The following is a 27,146-nucleotide window of genomic DNA, read 5'->3' as shown; positions in this document are numbered from 1 at the left end:
CAGCACTAGAAGCACAGACATACCTGCTTAATAACACCCCCCTGCCTGTTGTGCCATGCATAATGGCACATCCCCGTCCCTGGAGCAAACATACCTGTTTTCCTGACGGGGTGAAGGCTGGGAACAATACATACCGACCGCTGTGAGAAAGTAGAGACGAAGGTCCCACCTTGTCCTGCGATCATAGAGGGGGAACAGCCGCTCTCTCCGTGTCAGCCAGGTAGGAGAGCTCTCAGCTGGATCCCCTGGATCCCTGACGTCACTCACTCTGACAGGACACCCAGTACAGGGCGTGTCAGAGAGGAAAGGGAGACATCCCTCAAATACAATTGAATAAATGAGCAGGGGGAAGACCAAGATGCAGCCGTGCAAATATCTTCACTGACATTCCTCCGCGCAACACCGAGGAGGAGGAATTTCCTCTGGTTGAGTGCGCTTTGATATTCTCCGGGGGCTCCACCCCAGAGGAGACATATGCCTGTGACACAGCCTCACACAGCCAGTGTGACAGCCGTTGTGTAGACAGAGGTTGCCCGATCGAGCGCTCTCTGTAATGCACAAACAGGCGCTGAGAACGGCGCAATGCCGCCGTGCGCGCCACATAGCAGACAGCGCGCGCACCTGGCAGAGGAGATGAGATGTTTCTTCTTCCTCCGACCTGTGAGGAGGGGGGAAGAAGCCAGCCAGGGTGATCATTCTTGACCTAAAAGAGTTGTGATGACCTTATAGGCATGAAGCCGGGTTAGGGCGTAAAACAGCTGAACTGCATCTCCATGGATCCGGAGACATGACGGAGCCACCGGGAGAGCAGACAGATCACCCTTTCCTCTGATAGAGCCAAAAGCAGTACTACTTTGGCTGAATACAGTTAAGGGGAACCTGATCAGGTTCAAATGGGGTTTTTCTTTAGTGCGCGTAACACCAAAGCCAAATCCCACTGAGGCGCCAGTGTGCGTGACACCGGTCTGAGTCTCCATACTCCTCGCATAGCACGGCTGCTGCGTTCTGCGAGCCCCTCGGTTAAATTCGCCGGAAATAACACTGTTCCTGGGATAACGGGAGTGTTTCTTGCATCCCATGGAACTGCTGGGTGGAGAGGCTTCTCTGTGATGTGCCGTAATGGTCGTCATGGTGACGTGCCACGCCCTCGCCGCTGCTGCCCGTGAAGCAAAAAAGCTGCGAGGGAGTTTCCACACGCTGCATTCCACTCTGTCTCTCATCATGAGGCGCGTACACGCCCAGAGGATGAGAGGTGTGTGTATGCTGTCCTCACGAGGCGTTATAACAGTGCTCGTGGATTTATTATGACCGTGTGTAAGGCATATCTGGGACAGAGGAATGCCTCGAGCTCTGCAGTTTATAAACCAATAGGTTAAAACAGCAGGCTTCTGCAGTGAATGAAGCACCTCTGGAGACTCCACCTGTGGGGGAGACCCAGGGGAATCCCCCCCGTGACCAGCTGACGCTAATGCCGAGCAGCTGCGTTACGGAGAGGGCTGTGTGGTTTGTGACACGCCGGAGGAGAGCTGTCAGTTTCTCACTCGCTGCCAGAGAGCGCTCTGCTGCTGGCTGAGTTTTTAATTCCACTCCAGATAACGTTTGTCTGAGAGGGAAGAGGACAGCTCTTCTTCCAACTTGTTATGAAACCCAGGCTTTGACAGATGCGATACGAGATGTACCGTCTGTAAAGCGACTTCCTCCCTGGAGCGAGCCAGCAACTAGCAGGTCGTCCAAAGGAAACCACCCTCTCATCCCTCCTCTGTGTAGCGGCTCCAGCCTTCTCTACACAAAAATGGGAGGAGCCAGGAAATATTCAAACGGCAGACGATTGTCTCGTCGCTAAAATTCCTGTCAATTCTTCTAGGCACGTAATTATTGACTGAACTAGTCCCTTCAAAGCGTAATAATATCTTGGTCAAAAGTAGTGCCACGGTTTGTCACGTGATCGTGCTACACCAATTGGGTAGCTGCATATTGTCAACAGAAGTGAAAGATGGCCGCCTACATGGTTACGCTAAACCAGACCAAATGGATTCTAAACAGTGCTGTATGCTTGTTTTATGTCATGTTTTGTCATATGTCTTAATACATCACTAAGTCCGAGGTATTTGCGTTATATACGCGGTATTTGTGAGAGGTTTTACTATCTGGGAACAGAGTTGACCATCGAATCAACATTGGCTAGCAGCGTTTATCAGCCAACTCCAGCTACAACAACATTCCTGGACTACCATGTTCGCATCGCTAGGTTCATTGGCTGAGCTCGTGGATTATTCCATTAGACTGAGGACTTTGTGTCTGTCTGTTGTTATTGTTACCCTGTACATGTTAAATGCACTCTTGAAATAAACATGACTTGATTTCATACATAGCTGCGTCCAAGAAGAAGGTTAACTTGTTACGTTAAGTAATTTAGATCAATAAAATGCAGTACTTATACCAATGACCATTGATTCATTTATTTACTCATTCATCATATAATAATTTGATGAATTGCATTATTATTATTATAGATTATTATTATAGATATATATAGATTATTATTATAGATATATATATATTATTATTATTATAGATATATATATATATATTATATTATTATTATTATTATTATTATTGTAATATGATAATATTGTATTTGTAACTTGTATTTGTAAGCTTGTCCTGTACGTATTCCATCTTGTATTGGTAAAATAATCAACCTTTTCGTGCTTCACAGACGTAATATGCATGTAACAATGTTTGTGTGTTGATAATTTTGACTTTTTGAGACTTTCTGGTGCGTTTTCCTCGTCCCCCGCTACTCGATGAAACCATGGCGGTCGCGGGGGGGGTGGAGGCCCCGTGAGGCAACCCAAGGTGGGCCTAGCGAAAAGGCTGTGAGGAGGTCTCGACACGTTGCATTCACTCCGCCTCTCATCATGATGCGCGTACACGCTCAGAGGATGGGTGGTGGAGGTGTGTGCAGTGATAACCACATGAGGCGTTACCAGTGGCTGGAATTGGGCCGGTACTCACCGGTACGCAGTACCGGCACTTCTGGTTCTGACCCATGGAGTACCGGCACTTCTTGCTCAGTACCGGCATGCTGGCGGTACTCCGGTACTCATGCACCGTGCCAGTACTCAACACTCTCCCGCCGTTCTTATTATACATCCACATATATATATACAGCCGCCCGGTACTCAGTAGATGCGTCATGAGGTGCCGAACGGACATTCTCATCGCTCTAACCGCTGGAGTTTCACAGCGGCTGTCAGCTGTTTACTCCTGTCATTCAAACAGAACGTGCTGGAGAGGGGGCGGGGCTTATCTTCTCCATGTAAATACTGTGGTGGAAACGACTATGTCAAAATTAACCTATTTGACCGTGATTTAATAGTAATACACGTTTCAAAATAATAATAATAATAATAATGCCGAAGTAACAACATACTGAAAACTGTTAGTAAAACCATGTTTTAATGCTTTACAATTTACATACCTAGATGCACGTGTGTTGTGTTTATGCAGTGCAACTCCCACCCAGTGGGTGGCTATCAGGGTCGGCGTCATGGGGGGTCATTCGCGGGCCATGCCCCCCCAAATGAGTCACTGTGCCCCCCCAACGCAGGGTGGGCAAGCCTTATTGCCACTTTGCCGTTTTTTTTTTTTTTAAATCATATAAGTTAAAACGTTTCCACCAAAAGTTTTTTGTGTGAAATACATCAGAAATAAAGAATACACATTTGTATTCTTTATTTATTCTTTATATGAAACACAGCCTGAGGTGTGCTCACTGCTGCTCTCTGATTGGTGTGTTGCTTGACCAATGACCCCGACTTTTGTTTTGTTATCATTACGTGGCTGTGTGTTTAGATGAAAGCCCAGTGGCGATCTGTCCATCTGTTATACTGATTATACAGTAAAGCCATCGAAAATAATATGATATACAGTACAGTACAAGTACATGGGTCTCTGTGTTTCATTCAAGCTCGGCTCTCTGTGTGTGGCACGAGCGCATTTTGTCAGTGCGCGAGCGGTAACGTGGAATATTGTTGTTAGCATCTGGTTAGCTAGCTATGCTAACGGATATAAAGAGCTGTTTTCTACACCAAGGTGGAGGAGAGTCCTCTCCTGTCAGACTGAGAGGATCTTATAACGTCAGCTCAGTGAGGTAAGGACTCTCAGTGTTTAGATAGTTCACTTTAGTGTAAGTTATCTCAGTGGGTCTCAAACGGTTTGGTGACCATTTATGTAAAGAAGTATTTGCGAGGAATAGGCTACCTTTATATGATCATTATAGTCATTAAAGAATAAGAGAATAAATGAAAAACGGGTATAAAATACTATAGGACAGTAACACAAGAATACAGTTGAAAGGGGAGTGATTAGTAAAATATCCATAAAGAAAAAGTAAATCTGTGTACAGTTCTGTTTTATATGGATGTTGAGAGATGTATCCATAGATCTTCATGTTGCTCTCAAAGTGCACCAGATTGATGCATTTAACTTCAATATTTTAAAAATAATCTTCCCGGGGGAGCATGCCCCCGGACCCTCCTAGAGGAGGTTAGGTCCACTCCCCACCTAAAACATGTTCACATGGATAGGATACTAAATACTAAACACTTTTCATATGGTGGCCTATGTCCATATGTTTCTGTTTTGGTGGTCGTGCCACAACCGTGCATGTATGCACAGGTCATAGGTGCGCTATAAAATAGCACTACACCCTGCAATGTGTGTGAAAGACAATACACTTTACAGCATGTTTTTTTTAATTGAAGTTGCGTTGGTGTTTGTGTGTTGGTTGTTGACGGCAGTATGTGCCCCCCCTTGGTAAATGATTGCCCCCCCATTTGATTTGTTCTAGAGCCGACCCTGGTGGCTATGTAGAGTGATAGAACAGAGCAGGCACGCCCCCGAGAGAAGGAAAGCAAGTCACGTCACAAATTAGCATTTCTAAAATGTTAGCGTGGATTAATAAAAGTGCAAAAAGACAGCGGTTGTCGCCGGAAGAAACTTCAAATACAGAGAATGCTGTGCCTGTGTTGGAAATTGTGTCTGATGGGGAGCTTTCTTTGGTTGATCCTCCTGCTCCAAGTTCTAGTGCATTAGCATTAGCACTAGCTCCGCCGCCTCCTCCAGAGCCTCTAACTTTAGCTACTGCTGGCTCAACTGCCACCACCAACACCGGGCAAAGCGATGCACCGGACTGCTGGACAACGGACCAGGTGCAATATTTTTGCAAGACCAATGCATGGCTCCTTCTTAAAGATAAGAAGCTAGGATGTCGGATATGCAGAGATGTCAAATCTTTGGGAATACACACTGGACAAGGACTGAAACTGTCAACTGAATGGGGTGAGTGTGCAGTGTCTCATTTCGGTGTTGACAAGGGCAAACAACAAGCTAGCCTGAGAAAAAAAATCAAAGAACATAAAGAATCACAAGCCCATGTAAAAGCTGCTGACATCCTTACATCTGCTTCACGTGAAACTATTCAACATCAAGTGCAGTCTATGCATAAATCTGAATTAGACACCACTATCAGAGTTTTTCGAACGGCATATAAAATTGGCATACATAGCCGGCCATTCACAGACATGCCAATTGATTTGAATGTACAGAAACTGAATGGGCTGAACGTGGGCAGGGTTTTGCACTCCAATAAAACCTGTGGCGAAATCATCGACCACATAGCTCATGAGCTGAAGAAAAAAATGGCAAAAGACATTACAGAAAACCAAAGAAAACTCTGTGTTTTGGTCGATGAATCTACCACTATTAGTGGTAAAACGGTGCTTGTTGTGTGTCTACGCTCAGCATTAGCTGATGCTGAGCCCGAAACGTTTTTTTGGGAGCTGATCGAGTTGGATGGAACAACGGCTGATGACATCACAAAGGCGTTAATGGAGTGTCTTGGAAGAGATTTTAACAGGACTTTTTAGGTCAGTGTTTCGTTTCTTTTGCATGTGATGGGGCTTCAGTCATGCTAGGGAAGAGAACAGGCGTTGCTACCCAGTTGTGTAGTAAATTCCCAAGCCTGTTTGTGTGGCACTGCTCCAATCATCGTCTAGAGCTGGCAGTTGGGGATGTGGTCAAGGAGGTCTCAGGGCTCAATCATTTCCAGATCTTTTTTGACAAACTCTATTCCTTGTTCCATGCCTCCCCCAAAAATCAGAGGCAGTTAGCGCAGTGTGCGCAAGTAGTCGGACAGCGTCTCCTAGTGATAGGGCGTGTTTTGTCCATCCGCTGGGTGGCTTCAAGTGAAAGGAGCGTCAGAGCAGTCTGGGAAAACTACCGAGTGCTTCATGATCACTTCACAAATGCTGCAAACGACACGAGCAGGGATTCCAGAGACAGAGCAAAGTACAAGGGCCTGGATGATGTGCTCACATCTGCAACGTTTGTCAGCAATCTGGGACTGATGTACGATGCGCTCACAGAGCTCAGCGACCTCTCTCGGCAACTCCAAAAAAGAGAGATGACACTGCCTACAGCAGATAGGCTCTTAACTCGAGAAATACGAGTTTTTGAATCCATGGTCACCATGCCTGGCCCACACATGACTACAGTTCATACAGCTCTAGCTGAGAAGTCCTTCAAGGGTGTTGCCCTGCGTGAGAATGGCAGGCTTGTACAGATTCATGCAGGTCAGTTTTTCCGCAGTATGGTAGAGAATCTGAGACACAGAATGACTTCCACAACCTCCTCTCATGTCAGCACAAGAGAAATCCCATTACATGGCCGGGAGGCCCGGGACAATCAGCTAATCCAGGACATGAAAGTTATCCATCCTGGAAGTTGGCCTGAAGAGGAGTTAGACGTACAGTATGGGGACGTAGAGGTGCTACGTTTGTGCGAAGTGTTGAAAGTGGACAGAAGAGAGACTGTTCAGGGCTTTCGCGAATACAAGGAAACCAGGGCATCCCGTACACCTGCTGCCATGGAGCCTCTACTGAAAGCAGTCCGAACCATCGCTGTCTCCTCTAGTGAGTGTGAGCGGGCATTCAGCTGCATGAACGATATCCTTACTGCAAAAAGGAATGCTCTCTCTGTCAGCCGACTGTCCAGCCTGGTTTTCATTAAATGTAATGGACCATCACTAGGACAGTTCAATCCGGAACAGTATGTGAGGTCCTGGCTGGCAAAGGGAAGGAGAAGTGCTGATGAAAGAGCCTGTCCAGCTCCAGCCCCTGATACTGATGTCCCCAAGGCCTTCTGGAGCCTTTTCTAACAATGTGAAGTATATTGCAAAGCAGCTCACCCAGTGAGAAGACTTTTGGCATAATGTGCCAATTATACAGATCCTGGAGATAGAAGGACTTCAGACCAACCAGGGAGTTATCTGATCAGCTTGGTGTTCAATGTAACTCTTTACCATGGCTCAGACTTTGTTACTTGCAGTTACAGTTTCTCATTTTAGATTGTGCAAATTTTGCATTTGTTTTTACATGTTCTTTGTTCATGCTCTTTATCATTTTTCTGAGTTGGAAAGTTAGATTGCATCATAGTTTACTTTATACATATTTGTATTCTTCAGTGGTGAAGTATATTGCAAAGCAGCTCAGCCATGTGAGAAGACTTTTGGCACTTTTTCGTTTTTCGTTTTCTGAGTTGGAAAGTTAGATTGCATTCAAAATGTACAGAAATACTTAATTTTGTTAAAGCTTTTTATAAAAAATGCTTCTGACCAGAGCTTTTTTTCCTTGTCATTAATGTTGAACACCACCAGAGGGGCTCTCACCTGAAAGGTCTCTGCTTCATGTGTCTTCAGCAGAAGATCTAGACTTTGATTGCTATATTTTCAGTTAATATTGACCTTACTGAGCTTTAGCCATATCCGCTGCCTATCATAAAAAATGTTAAGTACAGTGAACCTTTCTAAAATATACAGTAGTAAAGAGACAAACCCACCAGCATTATAGTAGCCAAATTCTTGTTTGTGGGCTGTATATATAAAATTGACTTGAAAAAGTTGCTGATTTTAGAGTACTGGCACCTTTTTCATTCCAATTCAAGCACTGGGCGTTACCACGGCGCTCATGGGCTTATTGTCACCATGTGTAGGTGGCGTATCTCGGATAGAGGAATGCCGCGAGGTTTGTGGTTTAATAACCGAAAGTTATAACCACCAGAACCCTGCAGCGAACCATGCTGCCTACTAATCACCAGATTGAAGGCAGCTGGTGTAGTTACTGTGCTCCGCAGCTTATTAATCGATAGATTAAATGCGCAGGCTTTTGTAACGAATCCTGCTGGCTATTAACCGATAGGTCATAGACAGCTGGTTTACCCAGAGTGGGGGATATGTGAAACACATTTGAAACTGATGACTCAGCCAACATGTTGGAAAATAAGCTTATTTTTATTTTCCTCACACTCCCTCCCAAACCGTCAAGGCCGCTCTGTCTCCTCGGCGGCTCTCATGGAGCAGACGCCGAACGGGAGTATCCCCGTAGGTGCAGGACGGTGCCCTGGAGGTGTGGGCCGGTGCCCCGGCCGCCGCTGACGGACGATTCTGACGCCTCGGCTGCTGTTGCTGCTGGTGTCTGTCCGTCTGCCGCTGTGGCCGGGTCGGCTGCTGCTGCCGCCGCTGGTGTCGCTGCTGCTTCACCGCTGGCTGGAGCCAGCCGACGTGCTGGCGGATGTCCTCCGCCTGCTCCGATGCCGCCTTCATGGAATCAACCATGGCCAGGAACTGGGGCCCGAACAGCCCGTCCGAGCTGATCGGAGCGTCCAGTAAAACCTTCCTGGCTGGCTCTGTGACCGCTGCCTGCTGTAACCAGAGGTGACGCTGGATCTGTGTCATCCAGGCTGCTAATCCTCGCCTGGGACACCGCCACGGCTGCGCACAGCGAGAGCGCCGTGCTGGCCGCCTTAGCGATCTCCTCCGCCTCCTCTGGAGCCACGGTGGTGTGTTCTGGATGGGTTCCTGCCCACCCCAGACGTCTTCCTCACCCGCAGCAGCTAGAGCGTCCGCCCTTCGCTTCCTGTCGGACGAAGGAAGACGCACAAAGTGAGGACATGCGACCTGCTGGCTGAGAGCCGCGTCCGCGTGCTCTGGCCCCAGACAGGCTGCGCATATCGGATGCAAATCGTAGCTCATAATGTAGCCCGTATTGCCCGACGGGCACATACGGACACACTCTTTATTGCTCATGATGTTGCTTTTCTCGTGCTTCAGTAAACTGCTGGTTGTTGAAGAAAAGAGGGAGCAGATCGCCGGGCAACCTCCCTATTTATACCGGAAGGAGGCCCGAGGGTGGGGCCCACCTAGCGGGTGGGCGTGGACTACAAGTGTTTTCAGTACTGCGCGGGGGCGCAGAAGGGTAAACCCAATAGCGATAGCCTTAGAGGGCGAAGCCATATACGAAATAGAACAACATTTTAAAAATCAATATCTTTTTTTTAACAAAGTACATTTTTACAAAACAAAACAATGTGAAACAACTTTGTAAAAATATTTTTGTTGGGCCAGACAGCATTTTATTTGAGAATCAAAGTGTTGATAGGGGGAGAGTGATGACACGTGTTAACAGGCCACAAGCCTCAGAGCATGGGGCACCATCTCTAACCACTGAGCCAGAGAAAGAAATACTTCATGTTTTTTAATTGTTGTTGTGTCTTGTCAAAGGTTTTTATGTTTTGACTTTCAGGGCCACCATAGCAGTTTGTCTCCTGCTTAAAAGTAAAATAATATAATAGATAAAAGAGTATTACATTTCAGGTGTTACAATGTAAGACATTCATGATAACACTGAAAAGGGATTCTTACTTTTGTGGTGTAGCTCTTGCCACCGATTGCATCTGTTTTAGCTCGATCAGTTATTTCCCCTCGTAAAGCACTTTCCACAGAGTTGATGAAGCTGGACTTGCCAGCACCAACAGGTCCATAGAGCATAAATCTGAGCTGGACATTATCTTTAAAAGGCTTGTAATCCTCCACAAACTTCAAGTCTACTGCTTTTTTTCTGTTCAATGGAAAATAAAATCAGTTGATTATAATGGTGTCACTGAGACCCAAGAAAAAAACACATCATGTTTCTAAGAAGTGACAACAAATAGAAACATTTGCATAACAATGGTCAGTCTCAACAAAAGAGTGTGCAGGTTCATTGTTGTGCTTTTAAAAATTGTTATTTGAATAAAAGCCACTAAACACCACATTGAAAAAAATGAACTCACCCCCAAGGACCGTTCCTCCATTCTTGAGGCAGAACTGAAAAGTAAAGTGAACATTTGCAGTAAAACATTAGTCCCATTTTGATTGATTTAATCTATTAACACTAGAACCGCCAACGGGTAAATTTTACCTGCAGCTGTTTTTTGATTGTATGTAACTTTTTTTCCATAGCATATTAAAGTCTCCCAGTCCGTGACTTTTCCTGAAAGTGTGTTATGTAGCACCCTCTGTTGTTAAAAATTGTCAATAAGAAGTCAGATTGAAAAAATCGCCAACAAAATTGCCATTTATACCCATATCCGCCAGCGGGTAATATTTACCTCATAGAAAATGCAGCGTAAACATGACGTGTTGCTATAGCAACGCCTTTTGTCTACTGCGGTTCCTTATAGGCTAGATAGAGAGATAGAGATAGATAGATAGATAGATATAGATAGATAGATAGATAGAGAGAGAGAGATAGTTATAGATAGTGTAACATCTTGCAGAATACAAGATCTTGGATGATTGAGCTCACCTTGAGGACGTAATGCATGTGTTAAGTACCAGTTGAATAAAGATGGACACTCGGAATGAGAGAAGTAGTCCGCGTCGTCTGTTAATGTAGACAATTATATGTCAATAGAACAGAACATTACAGATGGATCGATAGATAGTTATAGATAGATAGAGAGAGAGAGATAGAGAGATTTGTACCTAAACAAAAACACAAGTCTAACACCAAGCGTTTAAATCAGCACTGGTAGCGATATTTTATATTTCATGCTATCTGCACAAACTATATAATATGAAAAGCTGAGAGTCCACAGATTCTATTGGTATACGTTTCATCCCTGTGCGATCAAAACTCACTGTTCTGTATGATAAATAAAAGAACATTGTACCTTGCAAATCAATAGCGGGTACATTTTACCCGTTGGCGGTTTTAGGTATACAGCGACCTCTGGCAGTTCTAGTGTTAAAGGTGGGGTAGGTAAGTTTGAGAAACCGGCTCGAGATACACTTTTTGTTATATTCCATGGAATGCTCTTAACATCCCGATATCAATGAATATCTTAAGTGCTTTGACAAAAAATCCATTAAAAAATGTCATCTGTGGAAGCCATGGTACTGTAAAAAGCACGACCAATCATTTTAGCCGGCCCGGCTAATGTAACTGGATGGCCTACCTGCCTGTCAGCTTTCCATCTGTGCACAAACTTATCTCGTGCCCTCATTGGTCATGTGCGCGTTCGTGTGTGTTGGAGCAACCCAGTCTCACGGCATTTCGTGTTCACCAACACGATTTTTAATCTATTGATTCGTGTTCACCAACACGATTTGCCCCTTTTTTTCGTGTTGCAGCACGATTTTAAAAGCAATGTATTTCTACTGCCTGCAGCACGTCTTTTTCTCTGGTCGGGTCGTGGGAGACCGGAAGCTGTGTGGTTCATAAAAACATGTTCTTACTCAATATCAAGCCACAATTATTGCTTTTATTTTAAATCGTATAATTTCGGACTTTTGTTGCCGTCTGTGAGGAAAATAAATGGGGCTCAGAGCCTCAGAATACGGAAATCTGTATTTTTAAATATTTGTTTCCTTCTAATTCGTTATTCTTTTCAAAATAACACACTGTTATTCACTCACCAATAACACACAATTATCCTTGCTTTTATTTATTGGTTTAATTCCATAATCTCGGGCTTTTTTGGCGTCCGTCAGGAACTGATTTTCAAAATAAAAATAACCGGAAACAGACGTAGGCCTATAAGGGACATTTCGAGCATCATTGCGATTGTCAACATTTCTGAGTTTAGGATGGCCAAAGACACTACACTACCCATAATCCCCAGCTATCGTGACAGTCTTTCTCAAAGAGTGGTCCGCGAGCGGCCCCAAGTGGTCCGTGAGTATATTGGTAAAATGCCACATTTGAAATTCATATATATTATAAGTTTAAAGTGTTTCTCAAACTGTTAAAAAATTACTAGTATAGAGTGTATCATAGATGTAGTGTATGTACGTAGGTACGTAGGTACGTACGTTTGTTTTACGTCTTATGTCATAAATGATCTGCGCGGTCAATTTGAGCGGTCAACTAAAAAAAATAAACAAAAGAACGGTCAACTGACAAGATGGATCGATGGCTAAAGACAGGGTCAGTTAAAAGAAAATTAAATGAAAAATCGGATGCAACAGTCAAGGTGCATCGTCCTGATGCAGGTGATTCAGCAGCAACAAGTGCTTTTATGTGCGTTACTGAGTCCCAGGAGAGTGGTTCATTGTCTAATAACCACCCGGCTGAAAGCTGTGAAACTCGGCTTGAATGCAGAAAGTCCAGCGCTAAAGTGAAGAGAAAATATCACAGCGACTACATCAAATGTGGCTTTTTTTGGAGTGGAGATGACGAGGATCCCAATCCACAATGTGTTTTGTGCTACGAGTCGTTGGCGAACGAGGCTATGAAACCTGCCAAGCTCAAGCGACATTTTGAAAGTAAACACAAGGATTACATTGGGAAACATTTGGGAGTTTTTGAGAGAAAACTTGATGAATTTAAGAAACAAATGACGAAGTCGCCCTTACAGTTTTTTGTACCGGGGGAAAATGCGAAGGCTACAGAGGCATCATACAGGGTATCCCTTCTAATTGCAAAAGCAGGAAAACCTCATTCGATAGGTGAGAATTTAGTCAAACCAGCTGCCAAAGTTATGACTAACATATTGTTTGGGGAGACCGCAAGTGACGAAATTAACAGGGTCCCACTCTCTAATGACACTGTCCAGCAGCGAATAACAGCCATGGCTGAAGATGTGAAAAATCAGCTGATCACACGTTTAAGCCAAAGCCAGTTTTTCACACTGCAGCTGGACGAGTCAACTGATATCGGGAACGAGGCAAATCTGCTGTGTTTTGTAAGGTATATTCATGCTGGCGGTGTGCAGGATGAATTTCTTTTTTGTCGTTCCCTGCCGACCAACACCACAGGGGAAGCCATTTTTGACTCGGTCAACAATTTCATGGTGCAGAATCATATCGACTGGACACGATGTGTTGGTATTTGCACAGATGGTGCGACTGCAATGACTGGAAAACATAAGGGACTGGCAGCGCGCATACGCGCAGTTGCACCTTGCGCCACAGCAACACACTGTTGCATTCACAGAGAACAGCTGGCTGTGAAGAAAATGCCACCATGCCTCAAATCAGTACTGGACCAGTCTGTGAAAATTGTGAATACAATAAAAACCAAAGCACTGAACACACGTCTTTTTAAAGCTCTGTGTGAAGAAATGGGAAGTGAACACACAAAACTGCTTTTTCATACTGAAGTTCGCTGGCTGTCGCGTGGGAAAGTTCTCACCCGTCTATTTGAACTGCGCGATGAGGTGATGTTATTCTTGCATCATACTGATGAACTGTATGACAGACTGCATGACTTCCAGTGGCTCTCACAATTGGCATACCTGGCCGATGTCTTTAGCGTTCTCAATGCTCTGAACTTAGCGCTGCAGGGGAAAGCTGTTACTGTTTTCAATGTGCAGGACAAAATTAAAGCTGCACGCCTCAAGATGGAATTGTGGTGTGTCCGTCTGGATCGCCAGGAGTTTGACTGTTTTCCGACGCTGGCGGATTTTCTCCTCGCTGCAGATGAAGAGCTGGACGGCGGCACAGTTGCAGCCTTCAAGGAACATCTGCAAGGCCTTCACTTTCAGCTGGGAAGATATTTCCCAGAACTAGATGCAGGCTTTGAGTGGATCAGGAATCCATTTGGGGACAAAACACACATTGAACATGTCAGTTCCAAGCTCCCACCGAGACAGGTTGACAGCCTTGTGGACATCGCATCTGATGGGCCACTGAGGACGACTTTCAGAGAGAAAAGCTTGACAGACTTTTGGGTCCACGTCCAGCCTGAGCACCCAGAGCTGGCTGACGCTGCTCTGAAACAGTTGATGCCGTTTACAACCACCTACAACTGTGAAGCTGGTTTTTCTGCACTTGTTGGTCTGAAAACAAAGCAGCGTAACAGGATCAATGTGGACTGTGATATGAGACTCAAACTCTCCAGTTTGGATCCCGACATTGTTTCACTGATGTCTCAGCACAAGCAGCACCATTCCTCCCATTAGTTGGCAACAGAGACACGCAGTGTATGAGTGAGTAAACAATGCTATTTGTAAATGTAACAGTGTAAATAATTATCTTGTGTTTATTGTTAAATTCCTATTTAACTTGCGGCTGCAACCATAGTTTTACTGTATTTTATTTTGAAAATCCGCAGCGGAAGTTTGTCGTACTAAATGCGGTGTATTTTGCATATCTCTCAGTAGCAAACGATCTTGCTGTCAGTAAATTGCGGCTCTGTTCGCACGGACATTAACTCCATAATAAATGTAGTCTACGTTTCATATGATGTGTCAAATCTATCAGCATTTACCGTTTAAATCGCATATGAACAAAATGCTTGTAGAATCTGTAGTTGTTTTGTATTGTCGATTTAATGTGTGAACGAGCGATAGAGAAGTTCACACAAAGTTGTCATTATTATGCTGTAATTTTTAATATACTGTTGGAGTGGTAAACAGGCTTATTATTTTATTTAGGATATTTGGGGAGTTAGGTGGTCCGCGAGTGTTTTATTATTGGCTAAGTGGTCCGCGGTCTGAAAAAGTTTGAGAAACACTAGTTTAGGACTACAGTCCCCGTAAGGTTACGCAGAGCGTCAAACAGCTGTGTGAAATGGAACGAAACCACGCCAGACTATCCAAAACTGGAATCGAACGCCCCCCCAGAACTACACAAACTGGCTATTGTGTTTCGCAAAATATTCTATGGGACGTCTCTACTGAACGTTTTCGTTTTTCCCACAATTAGAAGTTGCCAGTATTAAACACATTGGTGTTATCAAATGTAAAACATATAATTAATAAATGGGTGAAAATCGCTTGTGTCCATAATGCGCAGCATTAATACCCACATGACAGCTCATTGTTACTTTGTAATTCTACTACAATTCAGAGGTTAACCTGGTATTTTTACTCCACTGCATTTATTTGAGTTACTTTGCAGATTCTGATTAATTATGTGAAATATAAACAACCCTTAAATCAGACTTTAGTTACACCTGAGTAAAATTCAGGTAAGGTGATTGTCAAGTGCCAACAATCAGGAGAGATATTTGATAGGTGGTGCTTGAGAAGACTAAACATGTATCTGCAATTGACATGAATGGAAACGAGTAATAAAGTATATTCATTACTCGTTATTCTCTACTAATAGTTAATTAAAGACTGTATATTATGTCATATTCTGCACATTTCTTATTCTATCTACATACATAAGAGTATAATTCATATGTATAATATCAGTTAAAATAAGTGCTTCAACATAGTTAACATTGCAGGAAAGCAATATATTAGACGTTAAGTACTTTGTCAGGCTTAATATTTATCTGTAGATAGATACCCCCAAAGTTTTTTTCTTATTTAAAAGAAGACCTTAATCTGTTATTTAATGTTTAAATAAAAGTTAATTCATTTTTCTGTTTTGCACCTCCTCCTATTAATATCTTTGTACATTCTGGACTAAACTGTTTTATTGTAGAGATCACTTATAGTATCTTCTTGATTTTTTATATTCTATATTTATACTTTCCCCCTATGAAAGTATGTACTCTTAATATTTTTTTAATCAAATAAAACACAATAATTCAATAACGTGCTTTAACCACTAGGAGGTGCACACAAGGTACACACAGCCATAATAACTTTGTATTATTAGTGTAGGACACTTGTGTTTTCGTACAACATCTGAAGATGTGTAGTTTTATGCATGCTTTCACATAATTTTACAGCATATTGCTATACTATTTCATAATCTGTGAATTAGATCAAATGTAAAAGTCAGCCGAATTAGTGTTGATACTGCAAGGAGACGTATTGTGTGAAGAGAAATTGAAGATGTTGTTTAATTGTTGAATATATTTATGATCCACGTCAAGTATTCCGTTTCGGCGGAATTTTCTCAGTTTTTCCAAAGGTCTTCTCATCAGGGCTCTATAAATAAAGAACTACGGCAGATCTGTAATATACAATGCAGCCAAACCGTGTATTACAATGCCGTTATGTGATGACTTTCAAAGAGAAAAGCAAGAGTGCTCGGAATTAAGTATTATTTTATTCTTTTAAAATGTTTTCCGGATTTCATATCATATAAACACCAAATCCCAGCAAGCATTGCGGCTAAAAACATCCAATAAGCGAGCTTAAAACCATAGCTGAGGATCTTGGGTAATCGCTCGAAATGCCTACGTCTGTTTCCGGTTATTTTTATTTTGAAATTCAGTTCCTGACGGAAGCCAATAAAGCCCGAGATTATGGAATTAAACCAATAAATAAAAGCAAGGATAATTGTGTGTTATTGTTGAGTAAATAACAGTGTGTTATTTTGAAAAGAATAGAAGGAAAAAAAGATTTAAAAAATACAGATTTCAGTATCCTGAGGCTCTGAGCCCCATTTATTTTCCTCACAGACTGCAACAAAAGTCCGAAATTATACGATTTCAAATAAAAGCAATAACTGTGGCTTGATATTGAGTAAGAACATGTTTTTATGAACCACACAGCTTCCGGTCTTCCTCGACCCTACCGGAGAAAAATACGTGCTGCAGGCAGTAGAAATACATTGCTTTTAAAATCGTGCTGTGCAACACGAAAAAAAGGGGCAAATCGTGTTGGTGAACACGAATCAATAGGTTAAAAATCGTGTTGGTGAAAACGAAATGCCGTGAGACTGGGTTGGTTGGAGGAGGGGCTCTGTAAGGAAGTGGCAGATTTGTTTCGGTTGTGTATTTTCAAATTCTAGCGCACTCGAGCTGGTTTCTCCAAAATTACCTACCCTACCTTTAAGCAATGTTTAGAAATATGTTACTCACCTTTTGGAGTAGGTGGAGGTAGGTGGGAGTAGGTGGTAAGTGAAGTGCGAGGTGTAGGAGAATCATTGAGAGATTTGACAATCTTCCAAAAGTCTGCACAGGAAAACCTTTCATCATTTATTAATATATTAAAGTCTGTTGAATTGTTACTTCAGAAAATATACAACAAATAAAGTTCATTCAATTTGAACAGTACAAAGGTAAAATAACCAACAACTGTAAAAAGAAAATTACTTTCACTTGATCAAAAGTTAAATTGTCCCGCTCATCAAATCCACACATGACTTGCTTATGAATTTACACTATATACTTGTATACCTCTATTAGGCAATGTTTGAAACATTTTTTAGTTACTTACCCATTTTAGAAGTCAGCAGGTGAGGTGAGGGGGAATTCGATTGGTCGTTTTCTATGGCTTTAACAACAAATTGTTGTAAAAACAACAATATCAATACAACATTTGAGATAAAATATTTCACAACATTCATCATGTATAGTAAAGTATTTATTATTATAATTATGTATAATATTGTAAATCCCTTTGTTTTGCAACTTCTCATACTGACTCAAATGTGCTGCAGGAAAATCTTAAAGTCTGTTTAATTGTTACTTCAGAAAATATATAACGAATAAAGTTTGTTGAAGTTAAAAAGTACAAATGTAAAATCACAAAAAACTGTAAAAAATAAATAAATCAAATCAAATATAACTTTATTCACTCCCTATCCAGATAATTATATATTTCACAGTACCTTTCATTTACTCTTACTCACTACAAACAAGCAGCGTTTTGGAAAATGTGGTTTTTGTGCAGGTTATAAAGAGATTAAATCAAACGAAATAAACACCCAGAGCTAGAAAAATATAGGTTTATATATATTTCCTTTTTTTCTAAGTGCTGCTCTACAAAACATTAAAGGTTTGAGATAAAAACTAATGTTAACATACATACAGTAATTATCTCTATAACTGTGCTACACAAGAAGGATAACTATAATCAAAATGATGAAAGCATAACAAGAATTGGGAAGTGATAGAAATCCTCACCTTCAGGTACTGTATGTGTCTCTCACCCAAGTGCCTCTCAACTCGAAAGGAAAGTCTCTTTTATATGGTAACAGCTGCTCACTTTCACTTTCATGTTCAGTTATAGCACACCGTGACTTAAAGGAATTGCCTTTATCGATGTACAACTTAATGTTTACTGACCTCATAAAGTAAAGTTGATTTCTCTTTATTCATTCACAAATGACAATAGTACACTTAGTCACAACTGAATGACTGGATGCATTTAGTCTGTGTCAGATCCAACAGTAGACCTCTTCACCCATTTTTTAAAAATTGAATCTGAAAGTGACTTTAGAACTTAAACACACTTTCTCATGAGTTTACCCAAATACTATTGAAATACAAAAACATGGTTTGAATGTGAAGTGTGTCCAGTATAGCTGTTATATTCTGGTTTGGTGGTATCTACAGTTTCCTTTAGATCACATGATTTAAAATAATCCTGGGAGAAGGGAGGGGGTGGGCTTGCAGGGCTGCAGCTACGGATGTTTTCTCAACAGCCCGGTTCTATTTTTGGCATTGCACTCTGTCATTCTGTGTTATGTGCTGTAGTATTACTCTTAACCTCGAGAGGCAGCAGCATTATGGAAAAAATACAAATAATGTATATGTAGCAATACATCTAAAATGTAATTAGAATGTTTTTTATTAAGATAAGTAACTGTTTGAAATTGAATTTAAGAAATATTACAGACTAAACATCATTTATGGAATGTATCTTGTCAATGAAGTTTATTTTAGGAGGAAACGTGTGAGTGGAGAGTCAAGATATTTTATTGCCACAGTATATCATGGTATTGGCAGGGGAGTTGTGTTGAAGCTGAGCTGGTGCTTTCAGTAAAGATACTGCTGTTAAATGTGAAATGAAACGATAAAAGCTTTGGATAAAAGCATCAGCTAAATTAAATTAAATGTAATCTCATATCCCAATAGTGTGATATGGCATCAGTGTTATTGTGGCTGCATTACAGTAAGGTGATGTCATTTTCTGAGTTGTTGTATAATATCTTTCTCCAAATTGCTTATTCTAAATCTACTTAAAGAAAATGTATGAAATTGGAATGAATGAATGAGTTTGTAGCATTTATGATTAGAGGGACATTTCTAAAGACATTTAAGTAGAGGCATTGTTACTGAGTGAAATGTCAAGTTTGCTGTTGTTAAACCATACGGTACAATTATTCATTTTGGGTCATAGCATTAGAAGCAAAACAGCAGAGACCACCCAAAAATGATTTGCTGCGTGTCAACAACCCAAATAAATGTGCTGCCTTGACTATCCTATACATTCATATAAAGTTTGAATATATATGTTTCAACCTTACTTTTTCAGCAATGAGGATTTACACCAAATGACTACAGTACACACTAAGTCACAAATGAATGTGTGAATGCATTTATTGTTCAAAATATTATTGGTGAGAATCAAAGGATTGTAGATCAACAGCTTCATCTTCATCTTTACAGAAATCAAAGCATTCAAATGTAACCATCCTAGAATAGGCACACTGTGTAAAACAGGCACTGATTATCATGACTTTGCACCCTCTCAATGTAACAACAAAATATGGACTCACCAAATATTTAAAAAAATTAATGTACATCATTGTTGAACCATTTAATGCAAGCACAAATAAGAAACACCATGTATTGTTTTTGAGTGTAATCACATGCATGTTTTAAAACCTGACGAGGGTTTTCTTAGAGACAAGTGAAGCTGCTTTGATCTGAATGAGCTGCAAATCACAGAACTGCTCTGATCTGTTGTCTTGATTGAAACAATTATGTTTATTATGTCATTTAAAAATATCATAATATTAAAGTTATCATTATTTGATGAATATGATCTGGTTATATTAAAAAACGTATCATTATATGCAAAACACTTTGAATCAATGACAGGTACAGCATATGTTATCATTATTCTGAACACATTTTACCAAATCTCATCTTCGACCTACGAATATTCAGATTTTTGATTACCTGGAGACGGCAATATAAATTACCACCTGAATCAAAAAAGCATATAACTAACAATATCATAATGCAACGAAAACATCAAATATAGGAAAAATAAAGCCTTTTCATACTTTACTCATTAAGGTAGAGACACCATCATTTATATTATAGATATTATGCATTACAGGCTGCAAACAAAAAACTAAAAGCCATTTTGCCCACTTCATGTAATTATCATAATTGTTAACATGACCTTTTTACATGTTGTTATAAAAAGAAGACCTGCCTCAGCAGAATGTAGTTTTACAGGTCGTTGACAAAGTCTTCTCCAGATTCAATCATCCCTGTCAGTGCGCTCAGTATCAGTGTATCTGTGTCATCATGTATGTTGATCTCTGAGTGGTAGTTCTTCACAGGAAAGATGCAGTTTTGTGGAAATCCCATCCTTCCACTCACCTCCTCAATCTACATTTAAGAATATGCTATTTAAGAAATGAAAGTGCTGATCCAAGGAGATTTTGATGTTACAATATAACAGTGTAAAACAAAATGATATTCCAACTTGAATTACAGTTGCCTAAAACTAAATTACCAATAGAAATGTACCTTTTTCTTCAGGTACTTGCTCTTATACACGTTCCTTATATCCTTGTTGACCTCTGGACAGGTTTCATCAATTCTGGTGAGAATAGCAAATTCAGGAATCCCTGCCAATACAGAGCAAAATCAGATTCAGTTAAAATAAAGTTGGTCAGGTTATTTTACTGTGTTATTATATTTTATTAGAATTATGATACATTAAATATACTTTTAAAATACAATGTATATAATTGTATTTGTTCATTTATTATCCAACCCTTACCCATATCACTGGTTGCAAGTCTGACTTCCCTCAACTGTTTCTCGAAATCCTCAGTCAGTAACTGTGATGGGTTATCATCATTCTGCAATCCTGCTATGTTGCCAGGGATGACGCAAACCAGAACATGAACTCTGTCATTTAGAGAGGGGTCTCTGTTGTAGTGTTGGTTATCCACAGAGATGGGAGAGATAGGATTGAACTGGAAAACAATGTTAAATAAAAAATAATAAAAAAATAATTTGCATGCACAAATACAATAATTTCGAATGGAGTCTCGTTAGTTTTCCATATTTCGTATTTCATACATCCCATCCATAATATTGATAGTAGAAAATGACCACAATGTGGGATTGTGTTGTACCAAGTTGTACCTGGTAACCATTCTTCACGTGTCCCTTCATGGCCAGTTTGACGTCTTCCACACAAACTCCTTTTCCTGCATCCCTCTCAAGGCCCATGATGTCATTGAAGACAAAAGGGTAATGTGTCCCTGGTACTTTTTGGATTTTGTACTCTCTGTACTGTAAGACAAAAAAAATGCCGTTATGGTTTCCCTAACCTTTATAACATAACATAATTTCACAAAACAGAACATATTTAAAAGAAAAAACACAAATCAACATAAAAAAAACAAAAACTTAAAATCTTTGGGGGGGGGGCCAGATTATCCGGTTTATTTGAGAATCAGCCTCTTGATAGGGGGGAGATAAAAAGAAGACATGTGTTAACAAACCACAAGCCAGATTCAAACTCTCATCAGCAGGGACTGAGCCTCAGAACATGGAGCACCAGCTCTAACCACTGAGCCAGAGAAAAATATGTTCTCTGTTTTTTAATTGTTGTTGTGTCTTGTGAAATGCTTTCAGGGATTCTTACTTTTGTGGTGAAGCTCCCGCGGAAGAGTGAATCTGCAGCAGCTCGATGAGTTATTTTGCCTCGTAAAACACTGTCCACAGAGTTGATGAAGCTGGACTTGCCAGCACCAGCAGGTCCATAAAGCATTAATCTGAGCTGGACATCCTTTTTAAAAGGCTGGTAATCGTTCACAATCTGTAAATCTCTCACTTTGTTTCTGTTCAATGGAAAAACAATAGACTTTAGTTTAGATTCATAATGGTGTCACTGAGACCCAAGAGAAGAAACCATACAGCAAGGCCGTAAAATCACATGCGACCCCAAACACATCCTGTATAGAGAGTTTGAGTTGCTGCCCTCGCGAGGGCAGAAGGTACAGATTACCAAACTGTAAATTGAACAGGTATAAGTTTTCCTTTGTTCTGCTGTCAATCAAGCTGCTGAACAGTCAGAAACAATTGTGATTATGCTGTTAGGAGTTGTTGGGAGGTGCAATGTTTACAGTGTAGTTTGTGCAATCGAGAAGATTAAATAGGGGAAGTGCATCATGTGTAAATAGGTATGGAGACAATAGGGAAAAGTGCAATATTGATTTGTGTATGAATACAATAGGGAAAAGTACAATTTGATTATGTATGTGCAATAGGGAAAGTGCTGTACCTGTATGTTTCTTGTTTGTTTGTTTGCCATGTGATATGTAATCTCTGTTCTGTATATATGACTGATTGACCTGAATGTTTTATGTGTATTATCTCAATGCCCAAGACAAATTTCTCCTAAGGGAGACAATAAAGCTCTATCTTATCTTATCATGTTTCTAAGAAGTGACAATACTGTACATAGAAAATATTACATAACAAAGGTCAGTCTCAACAAAGGAGTGTGCAGGTTCATTGTTGTGCTTTTTAAAAGTGTTATTTGAATAAAAGCTACTAAACACCAGAGACACCACACACTGAAAAATGAACTCACCCCCAAGGAACGTTCCTCCATTCTTGAGGCAGAACTAAAAAGTAAAGTGAACATTTGTAGTAAAACATTATTCCCATTTTGATTGATTTAATCTATTACGCAATGTTTAGAAAAATGTTGAGTTACTTACCTTTTGGTGGGGGGGTACTAGATTGGAAGATTCCCATGGCTTCAACAAACAATTGTTGTAAAAACATTATCAATACAACATTTGAGATCAAATATTTCACAACATTCATCATGTATAGTAAAGTATTTATTATTATAATTATGTATAATATTGTAAATCCCTTTGTTTTGCAACTTCTCATACTGACTCAAATGTGCTGCAGGAAAATCTTAAAGTCTGTTTAATTGTTACTTCAGAAAATATATAACGAATAAAGTTTGTTGAAGTTAAAAAGTACAAATGTAAAATCACAAAAAACTGTAAAAAATAAATAAATCAAATCAAATATAACTTTATTCACTCCCTATCCAGATAATTATATATTTCACAGTACCTTTCATTTACTCTTACTCACTACAAACAAGCAGCGTTTTGGAAAATGTGGTTTTTGTGCAGGTTATAAAGAGATTAAATCAAACGAAATAAACACCCAGAGCTAGAAAAATATAGGTTTATATATATTTCCTTTTTTTCTAAGTGCTGCTCTACAAAACATTAAAGGTTTGAGATAAAAACTAATGTTAACATACATACAGTAATTATCTCTATAACTGTGCTACACAAGAAGGATAACTATAATCAAAATGATGAAAGCATAACAAGAATTGGGAAGTGATAGAAATCCTCACCTTCAGGTACTGTATGTGTCTCTCACCCAAGTGCTTCTCAACTCGAAAGGAAAGTCTCTTTTATATGGTAACAGCTGCTCACTTTCACTTTCATGTTCAGTTATAGCACACAGGAATTGCCTTTATCGATGTACAACTTAATGTTTACTGACCTCATAAAGTAAAGTTGATTTCTCTTTATTCATTCACAAATGACAATAGTACACTTAGTCACAACTGAATGACTGGATGCATTTAGTCTGTGTCAGATCCAACAGTAGACCTCTTCACCCATTTTTTAAAAATTGAATCTGAAAGTGACTTTAGAACTTAAACACACTTTCTCATGAGTTTACCCAAATACTATTGAAATACAAAAACATGGTTTGAATGTGAAGTGTGTCCAGTATAGCTGTTATATTCTGGTTTGGTGGTATCTACAGTTTCCTTTAGATCACATGATTTAAAAGAATCAGGGGAGAAGGGAGGGGGTGGGCTTGCAGGGCTGCAGCTACGGATGTTTTCTCAACAGCCCGGTTCTATTTTTGGCATTGCACTCTGTCATTCTGTGTTATGTGCTGTAGTATTACTCTTAACCTCGAGAGGCAGCAGCAGTATGGAAATAATACAAATAATGTATATGTAGTAATACATCTAAAATGTAATTAGAATGTTTTTTATTAAGATAAGTAACTGTTTGAAATTGAATTTAAGAAATATTACAGACTAAACATCATTTATGGAATGTATCTTGTCAATGAAGTTTATTTTAGGAGGAAACGTGTGAGTGGAGAGTCAAGATATTTTATTGCCACAGTATATCATGGTATTGGCAGGGGAGTTGTGTTGAAGCTGAGCTGGTGCTTTCAGTAAAGATACTGCTGTTAAATGTGAAATGAAACGATAAAAGCTTTGGATAAAGCATCAGCTAAATTAAATTAAATGTAATCTCATATCCCAATAGTGTGATATGGCATCAGTGTTATTGTGGCTGCATTACAGTAAGGTGATGTCATTTTCTGAGTTGTTGTATAATATCTTTCTCCAAATTGCTTATTCTAAATCTACTTAAAGAAAATGTATGAAATTGGAATTAATGAATGAGTTTGTAGCATTTATGATTAGAGGGACATTTCTAAAGACATTTAAGTAGAGGCATTGTTACTGAGTGAAATGTCAAGTTTGCTGTTGTTAAACCATACGGTACAATTATTCATTTTGGGTCATAGCATTAGAAGCAAAACAGCAGAGACCACCCAAAAATGATTTGCTGCGTGTCAACAACCCAAATAAATGTGCTGCCTTGACTATCCTATACATTCATATAAAGTTTGAATATATATGTTTCAACCTTACTTTTTCAGCAATGAGGATTTACACCAAATGACTACAGTACACACTAAGTCACAAATGAATGTGTGAATGCATTTATTGTTCAAAATATTATTGGTGAGAATCAAAGGATTGTAGATCAACAGCTTCATCTTCATCTTTACAGAAATCAAAGCATTCAAATGTAACCATCCTAGAATAGGCACACTGTGTAAAACAGGCACTGATTATCATAACTTTGCACCCTCTCAATGTAACAACAAAATATGGACTCACCAAATATTTTAAACAATTAATGTACATCATTGTTGATCCATTTAATGCAAGAAAAAATAAGAAACATCATGTATTGTTTTTGAGTGTAATCACATGCATGTTTTAAAACCTGACGAGGGTTTTCTTAGAGACAAGTGAAGCTGCTTTGATCTGAATGAGCTGCAAATCACAGAACTGCTCTGATCTGTTGTCTTGATTGAAACAATTGTGTTTATTATGTCATTTAAAAATATTGATGTTATCATTATTTGATGAATATGATCTGGTTACATTAAAAAAAAAGTATCATTATATACAAAACACTTTTTAATCAGTGACAGGTACAGCATATGTTATCATTATTCTGAACAAGTTTCAACCAAATCTTATCTTCGACCTACGAATATTCAGATTCTCGATTACCTGTGGAGAAGGCAATATAAATTACCACCTGAATCAACAAAGCATATAACTACGGATTAGGGCCACATGAAAAAAAAATTTGGAGAGAAAAATCAGAATTCTGACTTTAATCTCAGAATTCTGACACACACAACCACACCTCTACACACATCGAACTGCCCGATTATTCCCCCTATTACTCGTTTTATGAAGGAGATGTCCGGTCATCAGGGTGCATGATGCGAGTCTGTTTGTGCTCTGCTCAGCTCGCTCTGTGTGTATGTGTTCTGAGTATTTGTTTTCCTTCTATAAAAGAGCTGTGGGCATCAGATACTGTGAGAGTCATGGGCATGAATTCATAGATCAAGGCAGACTGGTTTACTGGTTTACTGTTTGCCAATCCGGTGCTTAAACAAATAGCTCAACACCCCTGGCAGAAATGTCCTAAAAATGAAGTCCGAGTCCGAATGTATGCACTGTCATTTCCCCACATAAACACAACAGTCTGCAATTAAATGGTTTTCTCCTGTGTGCTCCACGTCCTCCTTGGCGCACCGCTAACTTTCTCGAACAAAATAAATAAAAGTCAAAAATATATATTTTTTTGATCTGATAAAAATAAAAATAAAATGCTGTGTTCTGAGAAAAAAGTCAGAATTCTGACTTTAATCTCAGAATTCTGACTTTTTTCTCAGAACAAAACATTTTATTTTTACAAAAAAAATTATTATTTTTTTCAAATCCTCCAAATGTAGTTTTCATGTGGCCCTAATCCTCTTCCGTATATAACTAACAGTATCACAATGCAAAAAAAACTTCAAATATAGGACAAATATAGCATTTTCATACTTTACTCATTAAGGTAGGGACACCATCATTTCTATTATAGATATGATGCATTACAGGCTGCAAAAAAAAAAGTCTAAAAGCCATATTGCCCACTTTATGTAATTATCATTCCAGACATGCTTTTAACATGTTGTCATAACAACAAGACCTGCCTCAGCAGTATGTCATTTTACAGGTCGTTGACAAAGTCTTTTCCAGATTTAATCATCCGTGTCAGTGCGCTCAGTATCAGTGTATCTGTGTCATCACTTGTCTCGTGCTCTTCATGGTAGTTCTTCACAGGAAAGATGCAGCTTGGAGGGAAACCCAGCACGCCACTCAACTCCTCAATCTACATTTAAGAATGACATTTAATAAATGAAAGTGCTGATCCAAGGAGATTTTGCGGTTATTACAATATTACAGTGTAAAACAAAATGATATCCCAAAATGAATTACAGCTCTTTACAAACTAAATTACAGACAGAAACTTACCTTTTTCTTCAGGTGCTTGCTCTTATACACGTTCCTTATATCCTTTCCAACCTCTGGACAGGCTTCATCAATTTTGGTGAGAATAGCAATTTCAGGAATGTCTGCCAATACAGAGCAGAATCAAAATCAGTTAAAAATAATGTTGGTACAGTTATTTTATTGCATTATTATATTTGTTCTTATTATATAAAAATAGAATATATATATAATTTATGTCAGATTTAATGTTATGCATTATTGTAAAAGCCTAA

The 27,146-nt window shown here is 39.8% G+C and overlaps 2 protein-coding genes across 3 annotated transcripts in view; both read right to left on the bottom strand.

The window, feature by feature from the left end:
* LOC117554470 (interferon-induced protein 44-like) overlaps window positions 1–18,220 on the bottom strand; it is a 38,181-nt gene extending 19,961 nt beyond the window's left edge. The window contains exons 1-6 of one of the 2 annotated variants that reach the window (XM_034228915.1): window positions 18,138–18,220; window positions 17,449–17,505; window positions 17,091–17,183; window positions 10,689–10,766; window positions 10,174–10,207; window positions 9,764–9,959 (exon numbers count right to left, since the gene is read on the bottom strand). In XM_034228915.1, coding sequence (XP_034084806.1) covers window positions 9,764–9,959; window positions 10,174–10,207; window positions 10,689–10,766; window positions 17,091–17,183; window positions 17,449–17,452 — 405 coding nt within the window. In that variant the 5' untranslated portion in view covers window positions 17,453–17,505; window positions 18,138–18,220. The remainder of the gene's footprint in view (window positions 1–9,763; window positions 9,960–10,173; window positions 10,208–10,688; window positions 10,767–17,090; window positions 17,184–17,448; window positions 17,506–18,137) is intronic. The other variant, XM_034228916.1, reaches the window with a different exon arrangement.
* Window positions 18,221–19,538: 1,318 nt separating this feature from the next.
* Window positions 19,539–27,146, bottom strand: part of LOC117554471 (interferon-induced protein 44-like) — a 33,626-nt gene continuing 26,018 nt past the window's right edge. The window contains exons 7-8 of the mRNA XM_034228919.1: window positions 20,724–20,824; window positions 19,539–20,582 (exon numbers count right to left, since the gene is read on the bottom strand). Of these exons, the coding sequence (XP_034084810.1) occupies window positions 20,421–20,582; window positions 20,724–20,824 (263 nt within the window). The 3' untranslated portion in view covers window positions 19,539–20,420. The remainder of the gene's footprint in view (window positions 20,583–20,723; window positions 20,825–27,146) is intronic.

Source organism: Gymnodraco acuticeps, unplaced genomic scaffold (assembly GCF_902827175.1).
Source record: "Gymnodraco acuticeps unplaced genomic scaffold, fGymAcu1.1, whole genome shotgun sequence".
Taxonomy (NCBI): Eukaryota; Metazoa; Chordata; class Actinopteri; order Perciformes; family Bathydraconidae; genus Gymnodraco; species Gymnodraco acuticeps.
This window is presented reverse-complemented; position numbering and strand designations above follow the sequence as displayed.